This window comes from Empidonax traillii, unplaced genomic scaffold (genome assembly GCF_003031625.1).
Source record: "Empidonax traillii isolate 1590-97213 ecotype Southwest subspecies unplaced genomic scaffold, ASM303162v1 scaffold3783:size11023, whole genome shotgun sequence".
Classification (NCBI taxonomy): Eukaryota; Metazoa; Chordata; class Aves; order Passeriformes; family Tyrannidae; genus Empidonax; species Empidonax traillii.
Window position 1 is genome coordinate 6,036 of NW_020958976.1, and position 804 is coordinate 6,839.

The 804-nt window shown below is 61.1% G+C and overlaps 1 protein-coding gene across 1 annotated transcript in view; it reads right to left on the bottom strand.

Annotated features, from left to right (window-relative positions):
- LOC114072721 (transcriptional repressor p66-beta-like) overlaps window positions 1-192 on the bottom strand; it is a gene marked incomplete at its 3' end in the record, with an annotated part of 5,362 nt that extends 5,170 nt beyond the window's left edge. Inside the window, exon 1 of the mRNA XM_027910582.1 lies at window positions 7-192. Within this exon, the coding sequence (XP_027766383.1) occupies window positions 7-183 (177 nt within the window). The remainder of the gene's footprint in view (window positions 1-6) is intronic.
- Between the last annotated feature and the right edge of the window lie 612 nt (window positions 193-804).

The window sequence follows — 804 nt, forward strand, 5'->3', positions numbered from 1 at the left end:
CGGCGCCTCCAGCCCCGCCAGGTCCTTCCTCTTGAGCAGGGCCAGCATCTTGAGGCGCTCCATGGCCTCGTGGCCCTCCACCTTCAGCCGCTTGGCCAGCACGTCCTCCCGCTCGTCCGCGCCCGCCTCCAGCCCCCGCTTCAGCAGGTTCAGCCGCAGCGCGTCCTCCGTCATCCGCTCCATCCTGGAAAATATGGAATATCAGGGAATGGGAATGGGATAGGGACACAGCCAGCACGTCCTCCCGCTCATCTGCACCCCCCTCCAGCCCCCGCTTCAGCAGGTTCAGCCGCAGAGCGTCCTCCGTCATCCGCTCCATCCTGGAGAAACAGGGAATATCAGGGAATGGGGAATGGGATAGGGACACGGGCAGCGCGTCCTCCGTCATCTGCTCCATTCTGGAATGACAGGGAATATCAGGGAATGGGGATGGGATAGGGACACAGCCAGCCTGTCCTCCTGCTCATCTGCACCCCCCTCCAGCCCCCGCTTCAGCAGGTTCAGCCGCAGCGCGTCCTCCGTCATCCGCTCCATCCTGGAGAATATGGAATGTCAGGGAATGGGAATGGGAATGGGATAGGGACACGGGCAGAGCGTCCTCCGTCATCCGCTCCATCCTGGAGAAACAGGGAATGGGAGTCAGGGAATGGGATAGGGACATGGGCAGAGCGTCCTCCGTCATCCGCTCCATCCTGGAGAAATATGGAATGTCAGGGAATGGGAATGGGATAGGGACACGGGCAGAGCGTCCTCCGTCATCCGCTCCATCCTGGAAAATATGGAATATCAGGGAATGGGAATGGG